At 41.5% G+C, this 23,086-nt stretch overlaps 1 protein-coding gene across 1 annotated transcript in view; it reads right to left on the bottom strand.

The window, feature by feature from the left end:
• Positions 1 to 23,086, bottom strand: part of LOC309556963 (cadherin-6-like) — a 567,199-nt gene that overhangs the window by 186,605 nt on the left and 357,508 nt on the right. Inside the window, exon 4 of the mRNA XM_082259546.1 lies at positions 3,009 to 3,128. Coding sequence (XP_082115672.1) covers positions 3,009 to 3,128 — 120 coding nt within the window. The remainder of the gene's footprint in view (positions 1 to 3,008; positions 3,129 to 23,086) is intronic.

Raw genomic sequence — 23,086 nt, 5'->3', positions numbered from 1 at the left:
TGGCTTTTACTGATGGTTCTGGTCCAATCACGGGCTTTTAAAGCCCAGTTCCTGTCCCATTGCATTTTGGTCGGTTCTGGTTGCCGAATTCCGAACTTTTTCAGCAAAAAGTTCTAAATTCGGCCGAACCTCGAACAGTTCGATCATCCCTAGTAGTCAGGTGTAAATGGACAGTGGAGCTCGCTTACTCCCAGCCACCCATACAGAAGAGCGGGCTCTGTCCATTTACTTTCTGCAGATGTGTCCTTTGCCCGCCCTGCTCCAATCAGAAGGAGATCTGTGAGCTGATCCCCTGCTGATCGGAACGGAATCCACCCTGTCTGATAGGAACCTTACACTTTCAGGTATTTATTACCTCTGACAGAGATCACACTCCTTCCCCCTCACAAAGACTTCATCTGCTTTTCACTCCAGAAGGACAGAGCCTTCTTTGTTCTGGCATCACCACCACCTATGTCCTGGACTGAGTCGGTGGCTTTGAGATTACACATCCAAGTCATTTCTGTTGCCTGCGCAGTTCTTAGCTTTGTTCACAAATATCTGACACAGATCAGCCCTTGTTGCGGCTTTGCTCCTTGTGACTTATTACAAAGTTTGGGACTTATGAGTGTCAGATAGATGCACAGTTTGAAAACTAGCAAACAGTTGAACAAAGATGTTTCTGGGTGCTGGATAATATTTATATCAAATACAATAGATGGACTAAGGAATAGAAGGGCCTGGATGCCATCTACAATTTTTTAAATTGTGGTTGATTGGAAGAGGAAATGCTTCTTTCTGCCCACAGCAGATTGATGGCATCATCTCAGCCTAGACAGAATCATGGCTGGAGCCCAACAATGGATTTTTAATGGTAGAAGGTAGATTTTGTTTTTTTTACTACTACTATAGCTATATATCGGAACATGCCAGTAATTATCGTAGACTTGTAAAGTTACTAACAGGCACTGCTTTGAAGAGTATGTAAACCCAACATTTCATATTCCTGGTATGCACCTGCTGTACCATGTACTTGTATGAGAGAGTATCCTTTTCTCTTTGTATTGCTCCCTTTGTGTGAAATCCCTGGTGTTCCTGCCAGTCCTTCTGTTTTCCTTTTAAAAACTGACCACGCTAGGCAGGAGCTAACTATGCTGGGAACTCAACCTGCTCTCCTTCAATGACGACACTTGTCCTGACACACATCCCCTGCACAGCCATTTACTTGGAAGATCAGTGTGCTGCTGGTTCTCCTCCCCTAGCTGCATGGAGCTGAGAACAGATGGAATGTGATCACTTTTTTTTAAAACTATACACAAATGTTTTGCCTTTCAGTTCTATTTTAAACTGAATGGGTTGTTTTACAAAGTGATCATTTACAATCACTTTAAGTTTATTTAACAAACAGAAAAAGTACCTAAATCTGTTTAGCTGCCAGCCTTCTTTAACTACTTGCCGTCCACCCACCATCAAATGACGGCGAAGTGGTGCTGCTCTCGTTCTGAGAGGACATCATATAACGGCGCCCCAGAACGGACGTTCTCGCGCACTCACGGGGGTGTGCAGTGATCGCGGCCGTGCCATGTTTCTAGGACACGGCGCGACCCTGATCTTGATAAAAAGCCAATGACATGGTTCTTTATCCATGTGATTCGCTGTGTCCAATCACAGCCGGTCACATGTAAATGAGGAAGTGTCGTTTAGCGGCGCTCCTCACCTCACACTGTCAGATTGGATGGCGACGAGAGCCGGCTCCTCCTCAAAGGGGAGTCCAGGACAGGTAATCAGGGCACTGATCATTAGTGCTTTGATTACAGTATAGAAAAAACAGTGCACATCAGTGACACCAATCAATGCCCATCAGTGACACCAATTTATGCCCATCAGTTACACCAATCAGTGCCCATCAGTGACCTCAATCAGTGCCCATGAGTGATGCCAGTCAGTGCCCATCAGTGCCTGCTCATCTGTGCTGTCCATCAGTGCCCATCTGTGTCACCCTTCAGTGCCCATCTGTTCTGCCCATCAGTGCCCATCAGTACCACCCAGCAGTGCCCATCAGTGCCGCCTTCCAATGCCCATCGGTAACACATATCAGTGCCCATTAGTGCCATCTATCAGTGCTCATCAGTGCCACCTATCAGTGCCGCATATAAATGCCACCTATCAGTGCCCATCAGTGTGGCATTTTAGTGCCTCCTCATCAGTGCCACCTCATCAGTGCCCATCAGGGAAGCCTATCAGTGCACATCAGTGAAGAAGAAAAATTACTTATTTACAAGATTTACTTACAGAAATTAAGAAAAACATAAAGTGCCCTGTACTGAAGTGGTCAATTCTTAGCACTGCAACATTCAGACTGGGAGAGGGAGGGACAGATGCATCATAGAGAGCAGAGCAATGACCTCCATGTACTGTTGCTACTTTATTGTCCAGTCACAGGCGGGGGAAGGTCCTAGACCAGGCTGTATTGTTCAGCTTCAGTACAATATGCATAAAACTTGCAGGATGGGCCTGAGTGTGCTGTCTGGCAGGAGTGCCTGGATAACAAGACTTGCTGAAAAGTTACAAATCCTTTGGCAGGCAAAACAGTTCTTATAAATTTATTTTGAAATGAGTATTTAATGACCTAAAATACAGCTTTAAAAATGCATGTACATTTATATTAAACAAGATACTAAAAACCACAGTGAAAACATTTTTGGTAGTGACAAGTTAAGATATAACCTATAAAGTGGGCAGATACGTCAAGGGAGCCTAGCTTGCCTGAGTTATTCTGAAGAAATCTCAAGCCTGATTCTTGTTCCAAGAGAAACTATTTTGTGTACAGCCCTAATTATATTTCAGCTTTGATTTCTAGTTTCTAATACCATTGGTGTCATGCTTACAGATGTCTTGCTCAATTGAGTTTGTCAGTTTGTGCAGGGTGGAAAATGTAATCTCTTTCAAGTTTTGTCTAGTATGTCCTAGCTTGACTTAACATGTCATCTTCAATTACAGAAACAAAGACACAGCTAAGGTCTTCTGACCTGTCTCTGATTCAACGGAGAAGTATGGCTGTCCCTGCAGAATACTGTAGACGACTTTTGCGCTGTTTCCATAGGTCGGATCATCCGCATCATTCGCTGTGACTTGAACGACAAATGTCCCTGCAATGAAAAGCAAAAGGGATGTCAGTTTTGGAAAAGTCGTGTTGATAATGAAAGGAAAGGGAGGACTGGAATGGAAGGAAAGGGGGAGTGGGGGAGGAAGGGAGAAAGGAAGGGAGGGAAAAAGAGAGGAAGGAAGGAAAGAAAAGGAAGGAAGTGAGGGATAAAGAGAGGAAGGAAGGGAAGGAAGAAGAGAGAAAGTAAGGGGGGAAGGATGACGAGAGAAAGTAAGGGAGGAAGGAAGGGAAGAAAGAAAGAAAGAAAGAAAGAAAGAAAGAAAGAAAGAAAGAAAGAAAGAAAGAAAGAAAGAAAGAAAGAAAGAAAGAAAGAAAAAAAGAAAGAAAGAAAACAAGGGACAAAGAGAGGAAGGAAGAGAAGGAAGAAGAGAGGAAGGGAGGAAGGAAGGGAAAAAGGAAGTGAGGTAAGAAGGGAGGGAAGAAGGGAGGGAGGAAGGAAGGAAAGAAAGAAAGAAAGAAAGAAAGAAAGAAAGAAAGAAAGAAAGAAAGAAAGAAAGAAAGAAAGTGAGGGACAAAGAGAGGAAGGAAGGGATGGAAGAAGATAGTAAGGGAGGAAGGAAGGGAGGAAGGGAGAAAGGAAGCGAGGTAAGAAGGGAGGAAAGAAGGGAGGGAGGAAGGTAGTAAGGAAGGAAGGACGGGAGAAAAAAGGAAAGAAAGAGAGAAAGAAAGAAAGAAAGAAAGAAAGAAAGAAAGAAAGAAAGAAAGAAAGAAAGAAAGAAAGAAAGAAAGAAAGAAAGAAAACGAGGGACAAAGAGAGGAAGGAAGGGAAGGAAGAAGACCGTAAGGGAGGATGTGAGAGAGGAAAGGAGGGAGGGAGAAAGAAAGTGAGGGAAGAAGGGAGGGAGGAAGGACGTAAGGAAAGAAAGAAAGAAAGAAAGAAAGAAAGAAAGAAAGAAAGAAAGAAAGAAAGAAAGAAAGAAAGAAAACGAGGGACAAAGAGAGGAAGGAAGGGAAGGAAGAAGAGAGAAAAAGGAGGATGTAAGGGAGAAAGGAAGGGAGGGAGGGAGGGAGAAAGAAAGAAAGAAAGAAAGAAAGAAAGAAAGAAAGAAAGAAAGAAAGAAAGAAAGAAAGGAAGGAAGGAAGGAAGGAAGGAAGGAAGGAAGGAAGGAAGGAAGGAAGGAAGGAAGGAAGGAAGGAAGGAAGGGAGGAAAGGAAGGAAGGAAGGAAGGAAGGAAGGAAGGAAGGAAGGAAGGAAGGAAGGAAGGAAGGAAGGAAGGAAGGAAGGGAGAAAGGAAGGAAGGAAGGAAGGAAGGAAGGAAGGAAGGAAGGAAGGAAGGAAGGAAGGGAGAAAGAACGACATAAAGAAAGAAGGAAAGAGAGAAAGAAAAAGAAGGAAGGAAGAGAAGTGAGGAGAAAGGAAGGAAGGAAGGAGATAAAGGAGAGATAGTCAAGAAAACAGTTTATTCAAGCCAGGGCATATTAGTGTGATACCCTGACACCTTTCATATGGTTATACCAAGACAGTATTTAGCTGCAGGGATCCCCCCTCTCCAACTGTCTCTTTTCTATCACATGGAGAAAATTCTGTCATCTACTATAATACCTTCATTTTGTGTGAAGTAAGAGGCGACGCAATATAATATTTTACTCCTGCTCTTTTCCTCTATAGCAGTTTTCTGTCAACATCTGATTTGCTACTAGCAAACAGTGTAAGAAATCGCATTAATCATGTAACTGCAGGTATGGAAGAAGAATATCATGTCTGCCTGCCGAGCACAGCTAAAATTCCTGAGGGCATAAAGGCAAATACTGAAGCCTACATCTACCTAAAATTTTATTATTATATTATATATTATATATTATATATTATATTATTATATTTATAAATAATATCCAAATAGTGCAAATATTATTACTTTTTTTACATTAATATGTATGTATAAAAATACAAAAAAACAAAAAACAAATGAAAGAATACTTTTTGTTGCCTAATCTCAATTAGAACCAATTACTTAATAAGTGCGATTATTATGACTGCTATGCACCATAAAATATAAAAAAAATGTGCATATAAAAATCCCCTAGCTATGTAGATACAAGGCAGTGAACTAGACCAGGCTAAAATGCACATAAATAGGAAGATTATAACATTACAGATATGTATGGGAAATAAGGACTGAACAAACAAGCAGCACACAAATGGCGGCACTTGTAAGTTTTCATTGAGCCAGCACAAGCACACCGAGAGTTCTCACCTACAGATCGACCCTCTGGTGAGTTCACCCTTGCAGGCTTTGCTCCACAAATAAGGCAATAGAAATTATGTGAAAAATATCCACATGTTAAAGCACATACACATACTGTACTGTCCCTCTGTGATGCGTTTCATAGAGATAGAGATAGAGACAGAGACAGAGACAGAGATAGAGATAGAGACAGGGACAGAGACAGAGATAGAGACAGAGATAGAGACAGAGATAGAGATAGATATAGAGACATAGATAGAGATAGAGACAGGGACAGAGACAGAGATAGAGACAGAGATAGAGACAGAGATAGAGACAGAGATAGAGATAGAGTTAGAGATAGAGATAGTGATAGAGACAGAGACAGAGATAGAGATAGAGTTAGAGATAGAGATAGAGATAGAGATAGAGATAGAGACAGCGATAGAGATAGAGATAGAGTTGGAGATAGAGTTAGAGATAGAGTTAGAGTTAGAGATAGAGACAGAGACAGAGACAGAGTTAGAGATAGATATAGAGACAGAGATAGAGACAGAGACAGAGACAGAGACAGAGTTAGAGATAGAGATAGAGACTGAGACTGAGACAGAGATACAGATAGAGATAGAGTTAGAGATAGAGATAAATATAGAGACAGAGATAGAGATAGAGACAAAGACAGAGACAGAGATAGAGACAGAGACAGAGACAGAGATAGAGATAGAGTTAGAGATAGAGATAGAGACGGAGACAGGGACAGAGATAGAGATAGAGATAGAGATAGAGACAGAGATAGAGATAGAGACAGAGACAGAGACAGAGACAGAGATAGAGATAGAGACAGAGATAGAGATAGAGATAGAGACAGAGACAGAGACAGAGACAGAGATAGAGATAGAGATAGAGATAGAGATAGAGATAGAGATAGAGATAGAGACAGAGATAGAGACAGAGACAGAGACAGAGACAGAGATAGAGTTATAGATAGATATATAGCCTGTGGAGGTGAAACATATCAGCCAGGGACAGTCCGTAGGTGTGAACTCTAACTTTACTTTTGTTGGCTCAATAAGGACTTAGGGCCAGTTCACACCATAAAAACGCAGTCCTGGATGCGTTCCAGATACTTTTCTGCATGCACGTTTTTGATGCGTCCCAGTGCATTTATGATGCACTTTTGGTGTGTTTTTAATGCATCCCCCCCACACTTAAATAAGGACATGTGTGTTTCTGTGCGTTTTTGGTGCATTTAGGTGCTTTCAAGTACATTTGCGATGCGTTTTACAGCGTTCCAGTACAGTCCAGTGCAGGAAAAATGCAGCATGTTCTACTTTTGCTTCTGGAACTGGAACGCACTGGAACTGCAAGCACTGGTGTGAACTATTCCATTGCATACCATATAACCTACCTTCCATGTGTTTTTTTATCAGAAAAAAACGGCCTGGACTGCATGTGGTGTAAACTGGCCCTTACTACAAATGACATTTGGTTTTCTGCCACCTGTTTGCAGATTCCCAGGGTTTGGAGCAGTGCCTCATCTTTGTATGTCTACTAATGGCATTATCCCAGTACCCAGTATAGGCTGGGTTCATTCCAAACCTATGCATCACAATGAAGTGCAAACTTCAACTTTTCCTATAAAACATTATATTTAAGATTTAAAAAAAAAGCGGATCTGCCTGCTCAGCGGGGAACCTCTTTGCAGGCTGGTGACAGGTCTGTGTCTGTTCCACTATGCAGAGCGGACACGGACACAGCCAGCTGTTCTCTATGTGGCAGTCGGATGGAAATGGACTGCATGTCCGTTTCCATCTGACTGTCATCTGATCCGATCCACTACACTGGATGGATGGGGAACATAACCCCAGATGTTTTTAGTGAACCGATCGGATATCAGCAGGTGTGTGTGTGTGTAGGGCACTTTGCCTTTAGGCAGGCAAAGAAACGTGTTTAGACTTTATAACCACTTTTATCTTGGCCCTGACTACTCCCTTTTTTTACCCTATTTATTGGCCAGTGAGGCCTTGATCGTAATAAACTGATTGTTTGGTTTGCCATTGATGGTAACCTATACTTATGCACTTTTTTTATTTAATGCCAAGTTTAAATTGCCTATAAATATCTATAAAAGTGTACGTGGCTTAACATGTGGGGATGGTACTTAGTTAATAAACTTTACACAATCTTTCTATGAAGGCTCATTTATCACTTATTACACGTCTGGAAGGAAGTCACTAATTGCCTGTTATAACTGTGATACAATTATAATTTTAAAAAGTTGCTTCCATGCGCCCCTACCCTGAATGTTCTTGTAAGATGTTAACCAAGGACACCTAGCACACAGATCATATATTTACATATGAAATAGTGATAGTCCTTTAATTGGATTTTCTGAACTCTAACTTGAACCTCTTGATAATATAAAGATTAAGGGCTTGATGCATGTAACACTTGAAATATTATCACTTATTCTGTTTATTTTAGTCTGCACAATAATTTATTTTTTTTTTTCAGCGCATGCATTATTCCGTTTCTTTAACCTGAGACTTTTGCTAGAATAAAACTTCAAAATCTTCGCACATAGAGGTGATTCACCTTACAATAACAGCAAGTGAAGTTAGCAACTAAGTCTGTATTCTAGACAGTTGTAAAAAAAGCAGTTGGTTCCATCTATGCATTCATTAACAAAAAAACCCATTATATATGTATATATATATACAGTATATATATCTCTCTCTCTATCTCTCTCTCTCTATATATATATATATATATATACAGTATCTCACAAAAGTAAGTACATCCCTCACATTTTTGTAAATATTGTATTATACCTTTTCATGTGACGACACTGAAGAAATTACACTTTGCTACAATGTAAAGTATTAAGTGTACAGCTTGTATAACAGTGTCAATTTGCTGTCCCCTCAAAATAACTCAACACACAGCCATCAATGTCTAAACCGCTGGCAACAAAAGCGAGTACACCCCTAAGTGAAAATGTCCAAATTGGGCCCAAAGTGTCAATATTTTGTGTGGCCACCATTATTTTCCAGCACTGCCTTAACCACTTAAGCCCTGGAAGATTTTACCCCCTTCCTGACCAGGGGGTTTTTTGCGATTTTTTACTGCGTGACTTTAACGGACAATTGCGCGGTCGTGCGATGCTATACCTAAACGAATTTGACGTCTTTTTTTTCCCCACAAACAGAGCTTTCTTTTGGTGGTATTTGATCACCTGTGCGATTTTTTGATCATGCGCTATAAACAAAAAAAGAGCGTAAATTTTGCAAAAATAACAATATTTTTCACATTTTTTATATGAAATTCCCCAAAAAAAATGTAAAAATCAAAATTTTTTAACATTTTCGGCCAATTTGTTTTATGCTACATATGTTTGGTAAAAAAAATCACAAAAAGCGTATTTTGATTGGTTTGCGCAAAAGTTATTGCGTTTACTAACAAAGGGAAAGATTTTTGTAATTTTTGGTGTTTTTTTTTAATGAGTAATGGCGGCGATCTGCGATTTTTTTTGCGGGACTGCGACATTGCAGATCGGATCGGACCCTTATCTGACATTTTTGACACTTTTGGGGTTACCAGTGACATTACTGCAGTAATCAGTGCTATACATATGCACTGTTACTGTAAAAATGACACTGGCAGGGAAGGGGTTACCTGTATTGGAGAGGGAGGGGTTAAGTGTGTCCTAGGGGCGTGTTTCTAACTGTGATTGGACATGGCTACTAGTGTAAAAACAGAGATCAACGGTTCTACATAGTAGAACCGTCTGATCTCCATTTTTACACAGGGGAGAATGACAGGCGGCTTGTTTACATTAGCCGCCTGCCTTTCTCCCTTCCCGGCGAACGATCGCGAGTGACCGGCGGACATCGGGTCCGCCGGTCACGCGCACTGACTTGTTAGGGAATGAGCCGGGGCGGGCGCGTGCCTCAGCGGGCACGCGCTCGCCCGCTATTGGCTCACAAGCCAGTGATAGGCTAGTGACGTATCGGTACGTCACTTTGCCTGGCCGGGGGGTGACCGCCGCAGTTTATGTACTAGCGGCGGTCAGCAAGTGGTTAACCCTCTTGGGCATGGAGTTCACCAGAGCTTCACAGGTTGCCACTGGAGTCCTCTTCTACGCCTCCATGACGACATCATGGGGCTGGTGGATGTTAGAGACCTTGCGCTTTTTCACCCTCTGTTTGAGGATGCCCCACAGATGCTCAATAGGGTTTAGGTCTGGAGACATGCTTGGCCAATCCATCACCTTTACCCTCAGCTTCTTTAGCAAGGCAGTGGTCATCTTGGAGGTGTGTTTGGGTCGCTATCATGTTGGAATACTGCCCTGCGACGGGAGGGGATCATGCTCATGCCACCATGCTTAACTGTAGGTAAGACACACTTGTCTTTGTACTCCTCACCTGTCAGCCTGGGAGAGGAAATCCGGGCGGTCACGTGAGCGCTATGGAATGAGGTACACAGCTGCTTTTTTTTTTTACAAATCACGCACACTGTGGAACATAGCATTTTCTCACAGAGAATTGGAGAAACTTTACAACAACTTTGAAGGGACAGGAGCATTTTTTAAAAAATGTATTTATTTATCTTTTTAGGGTTACAACCACTTTAGGCGTGCACATGTGTGAGGGCTGGATTCACGTGTCGAGTCAATTGGGATGCAGCAGCTGCACAGACACAGTTGCAGCTCCAAATTTGACAGTCATATGGATGTGGGTGTGTGTCCCCAAACAAACATTGTCTGTGTTTGGGGACTCATACCTGCACCCACACAGATGTCAAATTGCACTGCATCTCAGTTGACATGAATGGGATTGCCTGCATGGGAAGCACCTATGCATCCTATTTATGCAAAACACTGCACTCTTATGTGTGAATGAGGACTAATACTTCATATTTTTAAAGGAGACATTTAGGGTACCAAAACATACTGATTTGTATTCTATAAAAATGGATAATAAAATACAGACATCCTGAATATATTATTAATCTAAATTATCTATGCAAAACTCCAGAAAAAACACCCAACCGCTCATGCCCTGCCATGTTTTGAACATCACTTCAACTTATACGCAGGGCCATCTTACCCAATGGGCACACTGGGCAGTTGCCTGGGGGCCCCATTTGCCCAGGGGGCCCCACCTGCTCAGAGACCCAGCCTCAGCCAAGCATTATTCTTGATTCCTGTGTGCATCCCGCCGCCGAACTTAGCAGGTGGCAAGCGCCAGTCGGCCCTACGCTGCTGTCAGGCCACTTGGGCCGTGGAGGGGGAGCCCACAACTGCAGGAATGCCTGTCTGCCTCACGGGCACACACAGGACAGTTGGGTCTGACTCCCATCGGTGTGTGTGTTCACCAGACCCAGCCGCCGAACTTGGAAGCTGTCATTAGCCTGGCACAACTTTACCAATAAATATAGCCTTATCGATAATTTACATTTTTATTCTTGTGGGTAATTGTGTAGGCAGGGCCCCAGTGCACTGCATTGCCCGGGGCCCTTTAATCCTCTTAAGATGGCACAGCTTATACACTGTGTTAAACCTGCTATTTGTTGATGGATGTACAGTGTTATTGGAAAACAATATGGTGAAAAACCAAATGAGCTGGAACTGTATGCATTTTATTAAAGGGTAAATCTCTGAATGAAATAGTAACGAATAGTAACAAATTTAGTTTAAATCCATTAAAATGTGTTTCTTTAATTTGTTTTCTAATGAATTCCAACTTTTCAGAAGGATTAGAATTCGGATTGGTCGAAAAACGGTCAACCGATCCGAATTCTGTGTAAGGAAATAGCTGGTAGCAGTGGACCGGGAAGTCTGCGGCCTGCATCCTCAACAACAGTGGCTTCCCCACTGACAGATGAATGCAGAGATAAAAAATGCTGGTAAAAAAAAATAAAGAATGCTGACAATTGCCCGGCAATAGAAACATGTTAAAAAGAAACGGCGTAGGGTCCCCCTCCCTAGTCCACACCAGGCCCTTCACGTGACATAGGAAGAGGGCAGTGCCACTGGGTGACGGGCCCCACCCCTTGCCTTTATACAAACTGCCAAAGCCAAAGAGAGGGCATACCCCGGATAGCCTGTTAGCGTTTTTTGCAATCTTTCTTTTTTTCGTGTCAGCGGGCTTTGTGATGGAAAACGGACTTAACGCTATTTATGTATTTATTTATTTTTTTTAATTAAAGGACTTGTCAAAAACAGTTTCCTGTAGTTTTTACTTTTTGACACTTTTTTGGTAAATGGATATGGGTACAATGTACCCAATACCCATTCACATAGAGGGGAGGCCGGGATCTGGGTGCCCCTTGTTAAAGGGGGTTCCCAGATTCCGATAAGCCCCCCACACGCAGACCCCGACAACCACAGCCCAGGGTTGTCGGGAAGAGGCCCTTGTCCCCATCAACATGGGGACAAAGTGCTTTGGAGTGGAGGCACCCACCCCCCTATGTTAAGGGCATGGGGCCTGGTATGGTTCTGGCGGGGGGGCGCTCGCTCATCCACCCCCCTTTCCTGACCTGCCAGGCTGCATGCTTGGATAAGGGTCTGGTATGGAATTTAGGGAGACCCCACTTTTGACATGGGGTTCTGAAGCCATGAAGGACCTGATATGGACTGGGGAGGAACCCTACATTGTTCTTTTAAGCCCGCTGACAGATGATGACTCATGGTTGTTAAGGATGCAGGAAGCCGGCTTCCCGGCCCACTGCTTCACAAACAGCTATTTCTTCACACGGAATTCGAATTGGTCGATCGTTTTTTGACCAATCCGAATTCATTTGAAAATAATAAATTAAAATAATTTTTAACGAAAACAAAATTAAATTTAACGAGAACTAAACAAAACTAAACAAATTCCAAAACCAAACTAAACAAATCCCCTACCTTAACAAAAAACCTGATGGAGTCTGCAAAAGACCTGAGACTGGGACGGAGATTTGTCTTCCAACAAGACAATGATCCAAAACATAAAGCAAAATCTACAATGGAATGGTTCACAAATAAACATATCCAGGTGTTAGAATGGCCAAGTCAAAGTCCAGACCTGAATCCAATCAAGAATCTGTGGAAAGAACTGAAAACTGCTGTTCACAAACGCTCTCCATCCAACCTCAATGAGCTCGAGCTGTTTTGCAAGGAGGAAAGGGCAACAATTTCAGTCTCTCGATGTGCAAAACTGATAGAGACATACCCCAAGCGACTTACAGCTGTAATCGCAGCAAAAGGTGGCACTACAAAGTATTAACTTAAGAGGGCTGAATAATTTTGCACGCCCAATTTTTCAGTTTTTTATTTGTTAACAAAGTTTGAAATATCCAAAAAAAATGTTGTTCCACTTCATGATTGTGTCCCACTTGTTGTTGATTGTTCACAAAAAACTACAGTTTTATATCTTTATGTTTGAAGCCTGAAATGTGGCAAAAGTTTGCAAAGTTCAAGGGGGCCAAATACTTTCGCAAGGCACTGTATATATATATATATATATATATATATAAATACACACACATCTAATCAATAGATAATAAATGCCTATTCAATCTAAACTTATCAAAATTCAGAATTTTCTGTATAAAACAACAAGCATGCTAAAATGGGGGGGGGGGGGCAAAATGAGGGGTTCCATGGGAGCCACTAATATTTGTGTTGAATACGTGCTATATCAGTGCCAACAAGGGGTGAGGGGTGGAGGACTTCATCAGTCCCTCCCCACACACTATTCCAGCTAAACTCACTACACATGTAGCCCAAAACAATTAAAATAATACAGCTCAAATGCCCCCCAAACCTGTGTGTCAATTGGATCTGCATGTGAATAGACTAGTGCAAGACAGGATTGGCTTGTCAGGTTCTAGTAGACTTCAACAAAATGGTAACTGTCTTCTCACAGACATTGGGCTGCGTAGGTGTGAATGAGATGGGTAAAAGAGAAAGGGACGAAACACGTTTGTGGAGTTCTTTACAGATGGAGAACAGGAGCTGAAGCCATCCTCTACCTATCTTATTCACACTTATGCAACAGGGAGTTGGCTGTGCAGACAGTCATCATTTTGTTGAAAAAACTCTCTTCATGTCATCCAAAGATCTATAAAATATATGGAAAATATAGTCCAAAGGCATTAAATCCTCTAAAGGCTCTCCAATTCACCATCACCACTAATAAAATGTTCAGATAGAAGTTAAAAATATTGGAAAGCTGTAGCATACCGCATATAAAGTGAATCCCACAGTCCTTGGATCACCAGTCAGCCCACAAAGACAGAGGCCATCTTGGAAATGGCCTTCCATTATATCCCCCACCAGTAATGCGGCCATTATTCCCAGGTGCCAACACACTTTATAGATATTAACATATTGCAGAAATATGAAGGAGACCTTTTTTTACTAAACTGTAAATCTGATTAAATAAGGCATACAACGCTGTATTATGCTGTTTTGAATTTTAGAACTGCACAAACAAGGACCTTTTAAAACCCACACCAAGAAGTGAACTAAGTATGAAAAACACGAGTTGGAGAACAATTTAAACAAATCAACCTTTGACAGCACTGCAATACATTTACATAGTCAGTCTCTGATTTGTGTACATAGCCAGTTAAGAAATGCGATAATATGGCTCCTGTTTATCTAACATTCCTTTTTTTTTCTTTTATGCAGCAGAAATATGTTTAAGCGTTCTCTCTGCAAATGTATTCTACATACCAGATTTTATGCTACCATAGCTACATCTATATTCAGTTGTATTATTTTTATTTATTAACATTTTTCTATGAAGGTTCTGGGTAGGATGGCCTCTCTGTATATTATCACGATTCACCTGTAAAAACGGTTGCCTTGTAACAAATGATACTCTTTAATAATGCTGAATTGTGCAACTGATCTGACTTCTAGAGTGCTCATGGATGTAGCAGATTGCAATGTATGGCATGTTGCAAAAAAAATTGCCTGCCAACCCAAATATTACCCTTCTTTTGCTAAGGAGGGCAATGCTTAAAAAACAACCTAAAATGTTTAGTTAAGAACCTCAGTATTGGATCAGTAGATCTACACTATATTTAAGCATTCATTTTTCTTACTGAAAAAACCCCACAAATTACATTTTACATCAGTTATACTGAATCTATGAAAGCAACAAAACATCCATGCAACTAGTATTGTCAAAAGGCAGAATAAACCAGTCGTTATTAGGCTTAAATAAGAATAACCGGCAGTGAGACACAGGGCTGCCATCAGGGGGGTACAGGTGATACATCTGTACGGGGCCTGAGCGTCAGGAGGGGCCCGGGCCCCGGCAACCAAGTGTGCACAGTGCAAGAGAGAGGAGATGGGATGGAGGAGATAGGATTGGAGGAGGAGGACATGGGATGGAGCAGATGAGACTGCAGGAGGAGGACATGGGATTGGGAAGATGGGATGGAGAAAGTGGAGGACATGGGATTGGACTTGGTGGGACAGCCAGTGGGGGGCCCTGGGGAATGTTGATGGTCAGGTCCAGGGGGGACCCAGGCCTAAAGCTGTGTAAGGAGCCCCAAAATTTCAGATGGTTGCCCTGGTGAGACATAACAGAGTTATTCGGAATCATGCAATTAGCATACCCATAAACTAAAGAGTATGCTAGAGGAAAGTTTTTGTCCAAGGTATTACTTCTGTTAACGTAGATAATTGTTTTACATTGTTAGTTAAAGCAGTATTCCCCCCTAATCCCTCTCCACTCTATCCAAAACTAAAAAAAAAAGTTTTGCCTTTAGTTATACTTTAATATCAATGAACCCTTTTGCTGCCAGGTCCGTACATCATCAGAGGGCTTTAACACACAATCCGGTGGCTTCAGCCACCGGGATTGTGTGTGAAACTGACAGGCAGACTCCTGATTGTCAGGTGAAAGCATTTTGGCGGCAGAGCTGCCATCTGATTGTTCACATACACCCCTGTATCGATGCACCCCCCCCCTGCACATGCTCCCCCCCATGTTTACTGGGCTCCGCTTGCCTATCTGTGGGCACGGGAGCAAATTGCGGGTACTAGCGGCTGTGGGGGAAGGAGAAGAGTGGATACAAGTCTGCTCTTCTCCCCTTCTTGCTGTGATCCGGAAAGCCACGTCTGTGACGTCACTTCCGGGTCAATATCTAGGTGTCCCCGGCTAGCTCAGCTGGAAAGGAATGTTTTGCAATGCAAACTGCATTGTAAAACATTCAGTGGAGTACAGAGGAGACATGCATATCTCATTACCCGCTTGCCAACCAGCCCCCATAGTTTTACAGTGGCTGGTTGGCTCTGTCCCGCGAAAAGATGTACAAGCCCATCTCCCACACAGTTAGAAAGCACCCCCTAGGGACACATTTAACCCTTTGATCACCCCTGGTTTTAACCCTTTCCCTGCCAGTGTCATTAGTACAGTAACAGTGCATATTTTTAGCACTGATTACTGTAGTAATGTCATTGGTCCCCCAAAAAGTGTAAAAAATGTCAGTTAGGGGTCCAATCAGTCAACCGCAATGTTGCAGTCCCGTAAAAAATCACTGATCACCGCCATTACTAGTAAAAAAAAAAAAAAAATGACATAAATCTATCCCCTAGTTTGTAGGCACGATAACTTTTGTGCAAACCAATTAATATACACTTTTTGGGGATTTCTTTTACTAAAAATATGTAGCAGAATACATATTGGCCTAAAAGAATGAAAACATTTTATTTTAAAAAATTTTCATTGGGGATGTTCCATAGCAGAAAGTAAAAAATATTGTCGCTCTTTTTTTGTTTGTAATTTGTTTTTAAAACATTTTATTTAAAAAAAAATTTCATTGGGGATGTTATATAGCAGAAAGTAAAAAAATGTATTATTTTTTTTTCAGAATTGTCACTCTTTTTTTGTTTGTAATGCAAAAAATAAAAATTGCAGAAGTGATCAAACCGCATACTAGCACATTATGTGAGACTTACCTGAAAACGAAGCCCTCCAGCGATGCGATGTAATCGCTGGAGGCAGCGTCCATCTTCATCCGGTCTTCCTTCTGGGTCCGCAGACTCCGGCTGCGTGACATGCGTGGGAGAGCCATCAGTCATGACACAGGTATCTGAAGGAACAGCACGAGTGGCCTTTTCTTTCAGAGCGCATGCACCGATGATGGCATGTAATGTAAATATCTCCTAAACGGTACATGTTTTTAACATGATATTTACGGTAGCTATAGGTAAGCCTTATTATAGGCTTACCTATAGGTATGAATTATGCTTTTGTATTTACTTCCTCTTATTAGGTAAAAATCTTTTTTATTTTTTTGCAAAAAAATAAAGTTACACCCAAGAACATAAAATCCCCAGCACAAAAAATATTGGGCCCCACCCTTCACATATACGCACGTACAAATGTACACACATGCAGCAGGAGTGCCTACACATCAAAACGTTAATTGCGATACACATGTTACAAATCACCATGCACACCAGAGTGAGAACAATACTTCTAGCACAAAACCTCCTCCCTAAAACTAAACTGATACCTATAGAGGGCTTTTGAAGCGTTGCCTATAGAAAATATAGGTTCTTTCGCAATTACACGGGTACACACAAATTTAAGGTTTGGCGTGTTGGGTATCTGTTTACTTGGCGCAACCTCGTCTTTTAGATTTTACCAAAACTTTGGGTTATTTATTTATTTATTTTTTTAATTCACTGGTGTGTTTTTAACTTAAAATTTAGCATTTCCTAGACCTTTGTGGTAATATCATATGGAATTGGAACTACCACTATTGTATTCGCTAGGTTGTCTACTTTCAGAAAATATAAAGTTTGGGGGTTTTACATCATCTTTAGGGCTATAATTATTTTTAAACATGTACGCAAAAAATAAAAACACGGTTCTGGCAGAAAAAACATAGCTACAGAGTTAGTTTGAAAAAAGACACAAGTCCATTTGGCTCAACCAATAAAAAACAAAAAACATTACAGAAAACACAATTACACAGTCCCATATGCACAATCCTATACTCGCCCACAGAAAGGCGAAAAAACCCCAGCAAAGCATGATCCAATTTGCGACAGCAGGGGAAAATATTCCTTTCTGATCCCCCGAGAGGCAATCTGATATTCCCTGGGTCAACTTAACCTATAAATATTAGTACCCATTTATATTATATACACCCAAGAAAGAATCCAGGCCTTTTTTTAAAGCAATCTAGTGAGCTAGCCAGAACCACCTCTGGAAGGAGTCTATTCCACATTTTCACAGCTCTAACGGTGAAGAAACCTTTCCATATTTGGAGATCAAAATCTGTTTTCCTCTAGATGTAAAGAGCGCCCCCTTGTCCTCTGTGTTGACCTTAAATTGAATAACTCAATACCAAGTTCACTATATGGACCCCTTATTTATTTATACATGTTGATCATATCCCCCATTAATCTCCTCTTTGAATAAATTCAGTTCCTCCAGTCTGTCCTCAAAGCTGAGCTCCTCCATGTCTCTTATCAGTTTGGTTGCCCTTCTCTGCACTTTCTCCAGTTCCCTGATATCCTTTTTGTGAACTGGTGCCCAAAACTGAACTGCATATTCCAGATGAGGTCTTACTAATGATTTGTACATGGGCAAAATGATAAATGATAAAATGTTCAAGTTCTCCCTTAATTAGAGAAATGTGGAAATTATTGCTAACCTTTTCCTGAAAATGTTAGTTGCTTGGCTGTTTTAATGCTTTAACTTCATTGCTTGACCTGGAAGAACCATGCAGATCACAATCAGTTTAAGCTAGTCCTTACTGGCATACTTATTTTAGACTAGTGATTCCAAATTGTGTAGTGGAACATTAGCATGGCAGCTAACAATGTCAAAAGGAAGCCTCCATGTTCCATGTTTCTAAGGTGACATATTTTCTGTAGGCTGCATACACACTAGATTCATCTTCTATAGAGAAGAGTGTACAGCATGCTAATAAAAAGATATTGCAAAGCTCCCGGAAAGCTTGCTGCACACAAAAACTGAAGGCCTTAAAGTGAAATATGTTTTTTTTTTTTTCATACATGTTAGCAGGTAGCATTTTTATGGGAAAATATTACTAAATATTACTAAAACTGGAGAAAACCAGATGACAACCACTGCTCAGGTGAGCAATCCCAGTGCTGTGGGTGCTGGCCCCGAATCGCCACAACTGTAACAGTAAAAATAAAGGAGAAATTGGCCACACACCACCAGCTGCTAGGGAGATGAATCCTTTATTAACATATGTCACAGGTATACAGGATACTGAGATAGGCGTGGTTCACACTTTCAAAGTGCGTGTTCGCTGTCAAAGTGAACAAGCACTTTGAAAGTGTGAAACGTGTCTATCTCTATATCTTGTGTACCTTTGACGTATGGTGGTGTGCAGCTGATTTCTCGGTCATTTTTAATAAAACTGGAGAGTATAAAAGCTGGTACAGCTCTGCAAAGAAACCAATCAGCTTACAGTTTTTTTTGTCAAAGCTTAATTAAAAAAGCTGAAGTTACAAGCTGACTGGCTACCATGCACAGCTGCGCTCTCCAGTTTTAGTAAATAAACCCCTCTTTGTAATGCTCATCCCCTATCTGCTAGCATTATTTTTGTGCCACTGTGAAGTAACTCCTTTGCTCATGCACAGGAGCTATGCCATTCCTGGCCAGAAAATCAAGTGACTGAAGGCTCTGGTTCATAAAAAAGGCCAGGAATGCAAATATTGCATTGCTAGAAGAAGTCAGTGGGGGAGATTTACTAAAAATGGAGCACTCAGAATCTGGTACAAGTGGGAATGGTAGCCAATCAGCTTCTAACTTCAGCCTGTTCAATTAACCGCTTTACCTCCGCTGACATTGCTGCTACTGCGGCAATGTGGCTCGTTATCGTCCAGCAACGTAAACCTACGTCATTGGACTCCTCCCCTTGTGGGAGGCTCGCTCCCGCTGTTTTCAGTCACAGCGGGAGTTGGGCCAGGGGAGGAGCGGCGGTGAATCAAGTCTGGAGATCCGCCTGCTTGTGTAAACAAAGCGGGCGGATCTCCTAAGTGACAGACAGTGACAGATGGCAGGTCTGTCCCTGTTTCACTCAGTCACCTCCCCCCACACATGTCAGTAAGCACCAGCATTACATTAACCCCTCCCTCTCCAATAAAATTAACCCCTTCCCTGCCAGTGTCATTTTTACAGTAACAGTGCATATGTATAGCACTGATTACTGTAGTAATGTCACTGTTACCCCCAAAAGTGTCAAAAATGTCAGTCAAGGGTCCGATCTGTCCGCCGCAATGTCGCAGTCCCGCAAAAAAAAAATTGCAGATCGCCGCCATTACTCGTTAAAAAAAAACCCACCAAAAATGACAAAAATCTTTCCCATAGTTAGTAAACGCAATAAATTTTGCGTAAACCAATCAAAATACGCTTATTGCGATTTTTTTTTACCAAAAATATGTAGCAGAAAACAAATTGGCCAAAAATGAAAAAAAATTTTGATTTTTTACATTTTTTTGGGGGGAATTTCATATAAAAAAATGTGAAAAATATTGTTATTTTTTCAAAATTTTCGCACTTTTTTTGTTTATAGCGCAAAAAGTAAAAATCGCACAGGTGATCAAATACCACCAAAAGAAAGCTCTGTTTGTGGGGAAAAAAGATGTCCATTTAATTTGGGTACAGTGTCGCATGACCATGCAATTGTCAGTTAAAGTCGCACAGTGCCGAATCGCAAAAAGTTGCCTTGACGTAAGACAGCAAAATCCTCCGGTGGTAAAGTGGTTAAGCTAGAAGCGGATTGGTTTCAATGCAGAGCTGCACCAGATGTTACACTATGCAGTTTTAGTACATAACAACCGCAGTGTTAGGTAAATGTACCAAAATCTGATGATAGGAGATGTGAAAACGTTATTGAACAGATGAAAAAACTCTTCTCTATCACTCAATGATAGTAAGCATAGTGCCACTAGAGATGCCTAATAAATATATTAATGTTTCCGAATGTAAGCTTTTTTTGTTGAACAAAACGATTTAGGCTTTAAAATTTTGCAGAATACAAAGATAGAAAAGCAGACAGACAAACAAAAGGAAAAGATCCAGACCCAAATCCCAGCCATGTACACAGACAAATCAATTCATGTCAACCCAAACTAGCTTTTACGTTCTTGCTCATTGAGCTATTTCTTGACACTTAATGTCCTGGTATAGCTTCTTGCAATGTTTCATAGCACATCTGTATCTGCTGATGGCATTCACAGCGTCTGTTATTTCTTCCTATAAACAGTTCTTGTCACTGCTGTCTTAGCTGACAGCCATCCAAATAAATGCTAAAAATAAAGCACCATTTTTTTTTGCATGCAGACTACATATTCCATTTCAGAAAATGTCACATTTCTGTGCAACTAACATATTTTGGATTGACAAGCTCCAGAAGCAAAAAAAAAGTCCAGTCCTGCTTATCTGTGGTTGGTTCCAGGCTTGGGAAATGTTTGCTGGTAGCTCAAAAGCTGCTTCTACTGGTGTTTCGCATGGCTGGGCGTATGGTTCTTTTTGTGGCTCTAGTGACATGAGCTCAAGGTTCTGTTGGATGTTCTCTTATCATTATTGGTCCTCATGACATTTCTGAGTGCTGGGTATGCAGATAGGCTCAAGAAGACTCTCTTTCGTGTTTTGTAGAAGTTTATCATTCTGTTGAAGTTACTGGCTGCTGGCCTTACAGCTGGGCTTGTGGTTCTACTTATGACAGTAGTGACATGGGTGGTGAGAATTCTGTTTGTAGTCTAGAGCAGGGATCCTCAAACTGCGGCCCTCCAGCTGTTGCAGAACTACACATCCCATGAGGCTTTGTAAAACTCTGAGATTCTCAGACATGACTAGGCATGATGGGAATTGTAGTCCCTGAACAACTGGAGGGCCATAGTTTGAAGACCCTTGGTCTAGAGGATATGCTTAAGGCTCTGTTGCTTTTCCTGTAGGAGTTTGTCATTCTGTTGAAGGTACTGGCTGCTGGCCTTACAGCTGGGCTTGTGGTTCTGCTTGTGACAGTAGTGACATGGGTGGGGAGGATCCTGTTTGTGATCTAGCAGATAGGCTCAAGTCTCTTTTGTGTGTTCTGTAGGAGTTTGTCTTTCTGTTGAAGGTACTGGCTGCTGGCCTTTTGGCTGGGCTTGTGGTTCTACGTGTGACAGTAGTGACATGGGTGGGGAGGATCCTGTTTGTGATCTAGCAGATAGGCTCAAGTCTCTTTTGCGTGTTCTGTAGGAGTTTGTCTTTCTGTTGAAGGTACTGGCTGCTGGGCTTGTGGTTCTGCTTCTAACAGTAGTGACGTGGGTGGTGAGAATTCTGTTTGTAGTCTAGAGGATATGCTCAAGGCTCTGTTTCTTTTCCTGTAGGAGTTTGTCATACTGTTGAAGGTACTGGCTGCTGGCCTTACGGTTGAGTTTGTGTTCTGCTTGTGATAGTAGTGACATGGGGGGTGAGAATTCTGTTTGTGATCTAGAGGACAGGCTTAAAGCTCTGTTGCTTGGTTTGTAGTAGTTATTCCTTCTGTTGAAGGTAATGGCCGCTGGCCTTATGGCTCTGCTTGTGACTGTAGTGATAGTTAGACTTGTAGCTTAGTGGTTGTGTCCATGTTTCCTACTGCTGCTGGTTCTCTTTGAGATTATGGTGCTGCTACCATTTCTAGTGTTAGGGCTGTGGCTGACTCTGCTGTTGGTTCTGGTAGCAGGACTGTGGCTGGACCTGCTGCTAATACTGGCTAGTGGTCCTGTGGCTGTGCCTAAAACTATGGCTAGTAGCAAAATATGTACAAATACTTGTATCTCTATAGTGTGTAGAGCTATACCTACTAGCAGAGGTTCTGCTATCTTGTCCTTGGCCTTCTCTACCCTATTTATTTTGTGTGCTTCTGCTGTATCTGCTACTTTGTGTCTCATCGCTGCTGTTTCTGGCATGTCTTCCTCACCTTCTTCTGTTCCCAACGAGACATTTTTGTATCTTAAATTATGTATTTACCTGTGGGCTTCCTGGCTGTCAAACTCCTCTGTCTCCACTACACAGAACAACAAAAAAAAATCAAGACAATTTCTCCTACTTTCTGCTGAAGTATTTCACCAGAAACCCGATTTTATATATATATTTATTAGAAAAACCTGCATGCGGTTAAGGGCACCTTCACACTTGTTTGCTTTAAAACTGCCAGTAAAATGCCTATGCATTAATGGAGTGTTTTTGCGGCACTTTTGTAGCATTTGTGGTGCAGTTTTTAAAGGACATGTGACCCAAAAACTGCACCAAAGATGCTTTGTGGGGGGCGTTTTTTAGGCTCTTTTGAGGCGGTTTCCATTTCAATGGGGAGGAGAGTTTTTGGTGTGTTTTTTTAGCTCTCCAAACATGCTCCAAAAATTCTGCAAGCAGGATTTTTTTCACCGCAACGGAAGCACACCACCCCAGTGTGAAAACATTAATTGATTTTAAAGGGAGGCATTTTTTCGTAACACAAAAGCGCTTGCAAAAAACTCCTTAGTGTGAAAGGGCCCCAAGTTTTACAATGCTATACAACTTGAATACATTAAAAAAGCTTACCTTTAATAAGCTGTTTCAAAACTGTCATTAGAAGTCATGTTTAACACAGACCATAGCAGCATACCCAATCCCAAAAAATAAAAACCTAATATATTGCAGCTTACCAGTTATTTATTTAGTAGCTGCTCTAGTTTTCTTTTTCAGTTTTTTTGGCAAGATCAACCAGTATTTTCTGTACCTGTTAAAAATGTTCTTAGCCTGAAAAAAAAGAAAACGAA

Source organism: Pelophylax lessonae, assembly GCF_965119305.1.
Source record: "Pelophylax lessonae genome assembly, chromosome: 5".
Taxonomy (NCBI): Eukaryota; Metazoa; Chordata; class Amphibia; order Anura; family Ranidae; genus Pelophylax; species Pelophylax lessonae.
The sequence above is the reverse complement of the archived record's forward strand: the minus strand, read 5'-3'. Positions and strand labels throughout refer to the sequence as shown.